This window comes from Protobothrops mucrosquamatus, unplaced genomic scaffold, assembly GCF_001527695.2.
Source record: "Protobothrops mucrosquamatus isolate PMUCROS unplaced genomic scaffold, P.Mucros_1.0 scaffold_201, whole genome shotgun sequence".
Taxonomy (NCBI): Eukaryota; Metazoa; Chordata; class Lepidosauria; order Squamata; family Viperidae; genus Protobothrops; species Protobothrops mucrosquamatus.
In genome coordinates this window covers 328,077-332,161 of record NW_015386277.1, presented here as the reverse complement: position 1 = coordinate 332,161, position 4,085 = coordinate 328,077, and the positions used below count along the sequence as shown (strand labels likewise).

Genomic DNA, 4,085 nt, shown 5'->3' with positions numbered 1-4,085 from the left:
TTTGACTTTACCTTAATTCAGATAAATAGGTTTAGGATAAAATTGATATTTCTATGAGATGTAATAGCTTACAAAATTACTATTGTTTGTAGAATTCATAATATATTGTATGTATGCATGTATGTAAATGTTTAGAGGGTAACTACAAAACATAACCCCTAACCCTGTTTCCTTGCTAATATGACACATGAATTCAGTTATGTAATCTGTGTTCAGTAAAGATAACAGAGATGCAGATAAAGGTAGTTTCAACAGCATTACCGTTTACTTATTCTGCAGTTTATCTATAATATTTGAGCTAAATTACCTAATATTTATATTTTTTGGACTGATTTCATAAACCTGACTTAAATTTTAAGTGTGCACATTCATTTTTTCTTGATTTGACTGCATATATTAAAAGTGTCCTGATCTCAGGAGATGGGAAGGATAAATCCCAGGGAAAATCAACTAGTTCAGAGGAATACATCATATTGTATACAGTAATAGGAAATCAATGTTTTCAGGATTCCTTTAGAGAAATAATAATGGACTGGGAAGAATTTGAAATTCCTCTGGATCTGTGCTGAAGGATCCTCTTGATATTTACTCCATGTACTTACAGAATTAGAATTGCCTCTGTTCTGTTACAAATATAGTTTCTTACAAGAAAAAGCTATGTAAATTCAACTTTTTTGCAATTTTTTCGTAACAGTGATTTTAATGGAACTCTGTGTGTTGGTTTGCTATATGCATAATTAAGCCTAATTTGTCATCTGTTATTTTGTGGTCATTTGCAAAATTTTCAGAAATTGTTGAAATTTTCTCAAAGGACATTCTGAATCTTTATTATGCTCCTGATGTTTTAATGAATAATTTGTTTTCCCTAATCTATATAAGTTTTCAAAATAATTATGATTATTTCTTTGACAGCGTCTATGTCAGTGAAGGATATCTTACAGAGCTTAGTTGATGATGGTATGGTAGACACTGAGAGGATTGGAACATCAAATTATTTTTGGGCTTTCCCAAGTAAAGCATTACACACAAGAAAATGTAAACTGGAAGCACTGCAGAATCAGGTAATTCTATTTGCCTCCTATTAGGCAAATACAGTAATCACTAAAAAAACAATCTATTTCCAAATAAGTATTTTCTCATTTAACTTAGTTGCGTTGTATCTTTATTATTTTAAGTATTTTTATTATGTAAGTATTTTACTATTTGTATTGTTTGAACTTACTAGCGCTTTGTTTCAAATATTTTACGGTATTTAGTGTTGAGTTTTTCAGTGGCTTTGAGTTAAATATATAAGCTAGTGCTTAGGATTTAGACATTTGTGAAAGCTGTTCATTTGGTAGCAGGCAAAAGTCATATTAATTACTTTGTAACTGTAATGTTTGGAAGGATTTAAATTTGATTTACACATTCTAGATATTTTATGTATTAAATTATTTTATTTTTAAATTTATTTATTTGTATACTGCCCATCTCACTATCACGTATCACTTGATTCCAATAGTCTTCACTATAGTTTAGCAAGTGTACGTTTTGGATCTTTATATTTGTTGCTGTGGTTAGCATCAGCGCATATATTGGAGTTAACTGTGGGGAAGCAATAAAGGGAATGGTTCCCTTTCAAAAGTTGTGTCTTACAGAGAAATGCTTGTGAGGATGAGAATGCACAATCTCACAGACTGTTTTGATCTCTTCATTATGATGAATGAACAAGATGGTTTACATTTAAATTGGTCATCTTCACTCAGAGGATTTTTAAAGCAACATTCAGGTCATCCTTTATGACTGTAATAGATCTTGACCAATACATCTGAAAGTCTGGAGGGCGTTAAATGAACCACCTCATCTAAGGACTCCATCCTTAATCTATCCTTGCTCTCCCCAATGCATTTGTTAAATGAATGTGCAGGTCTTTAAGTGGAATATGAGGTGCCTTGGACTACCTGCCTCCATTCTCCCAAGGCCTCATCTCACCCACCATGCTCCGCCTTCCGCCTCTTGGGTCCCCACAGCCACTTGGGCCTCCTCCGCACCCTGCACCCCAGCCCATCACCAAACACCTTTCAAAGATCTCCAGGGCGCAGGATGTTAGGTTACAGAAGGATTATCTCAAACTTACATTTTTTTCCAAGAGTGCCATTAATAAGGTTGAAATAAAGCTTTGCTACTTGTTTACATTTGTGATCATTTGTAATACTATAGAAAACATCCAGAAATGTGAGTGTGTTCCCAAAAGTATGACTGCAGAGATGCTGCAGCGCCCACCCACCCTACGTGAATGGTGGGCACATGTGCATGCTGCTCATGCAAATGGAGCTGCACACATGCATGGGCTTGCCAGCCACTCACACGGAACCATCTCCTCTCCCCCTGTAAAGCCGGAAAGGTTGGGGAATTCTCAGCCAGAGGATACAAAATTTTCAACTTTACTATCTTTTTAATACACAGAAAATGGAAATCCCATGCTTGTTTCACCAAATAATATTATAATTCAAGCAGAACAATTTGGCTTGGTTCTGCTATGAAAGTCATTATGTTTCCATTGGTCTGTCAGAATATGCTGGGCCACACCCATAATAGTTTGTACTAGCAGCAGCATCTGACTGTCCCAGTCAAGAAAACAAGCCCCTTTGGGGTTATGTAATATAACTTATTTTGAGTAAAGTTTGCATGCTAACTGTGTAATGGATTGTGTTCTTGGAGGTATATAATCATTTGACGATTGTAGTACTGACCATAAGAATAATTCTTATGCAGGAATGATTGCAGAGGTTTAGTAATGTGGTGATCCTTCCCCTTATCAAATAATGTAATAAGACATTTGAACTGAGCAAGTTTTAATAGCTTTATTTTGTTTTTCTTATCATATTCTAAAATGTGTTAGTCTCTTCCAGGCTGAAAGTGATTTGGCTCTAGTATCTTCTTACTGGCATCAGGCATCTTCCATACTTTTTTACAATAATTTTATTGAACATTAACATTTAAAATGATAATTAATACAAACCAAAAGTAGAAAAAATAAAAAGTGCAGAACATAAAAAGGGAATTTAAATATATAAGTATGTAGTCTCATTTGATGACTGCCTTGTTTTTAAATACAGGCTCCTTATATTCACAAACACACTGACACTACACCAATGTTCCCCAACCTTTCTGGTTTCGCAGCCCAATGTGTTGGGGGGAGGGTGGGAAGAGGGGATGGTTTTTGTGAGGGGCAGGTGTGTGCACGCTTGCGCACAGCTTCGTTTCTGTGAGCAGTGGGCTCACACAGCCCGGTTGCAAATAGGCCATGGTCCAGTAGGGGCCACAGCCCACAGATTGGGAGCCTCTGCACTACACTACACCACACTACCATTTTTAGATGGTTTGATCTGTGTTACAATTTGATGAACATAGGAATATGAGAGAAAGGCTTGGAGTGTTATGTTCAATAATCTTAATATCCAGCAAGCTTATTAGGTTGCCTTAACAAATGTGAAACTTATGTAAATAAAATGGAATGTTGTTATGCTGAGCTGCTAGTAGATAGAGGAAGCTTCTTTATTGTCATTTTGCACAAGTAATGAACTTACTATGCAAGGGCTTTAAGCACCATTAATAACTTCATGAAACAGACATGAAAATGTGGTAGTTTTTATGAATGCTACTTATCTTAAAGAAATAAAAGTTGGACAACCAGATGCAAAGTTGTATTTGGATATTACATGGATAACTTAAAAATGTTGGCAAATATACTTTTTCTGTCTACTGCTTTGCTGCCCTGCTCCTCTTAATACAATAAAAGGAACATTTTTCCAGTTTTTCATTTATAAAAACATCAATATTATGATTATTTTTACCACATGCATTTACCAATTAACACATATTTCTTCTGCCATCTAGTTAATCGAATGTTTCTCATGGTCCTTGAATTAGCTATTTTTTATTGGCAGAACAGTGCTAGTGTACATTACCTTCCTAAGAGACAAATGCTTTTTTAATTATGTTTATTTCATTGCTACTCTATGCTGGGAGAAGTTCACCTGTGCTACAACAGCCCTGGCTGCATTCCAATTGTTAGAGACCAGGAACTCTTGGTTCCTTGATGG

At 35.3% G+C, this 4,085-nt stretch overlaps 1 protein-coding gene across 2 annotated transcripts in view; it reads left to right on the top strand.

Moving 5' to 3' along the window:
• The window catches only part of MND1 (meiotic nuclear divisions 1), a 40,228-nt gene that overhangs the window by 8,648 nt on the left and 27,495 nt on the right, over positions 1 to 4,085 (top strand). For both annotated transcript variants that reach the window (XM_015825729.1, XM_015825736.1), the window contains exon 4: positions 913 to 1,061. In XM_015825729.1, coding sequence (XP_015681215.1) covers positions 913 to 1,061 — 149 coding nt within the window. The remainder of the gene's footprint in view (positions 1 to 912; positions 1,062 to 4,085) is intronic.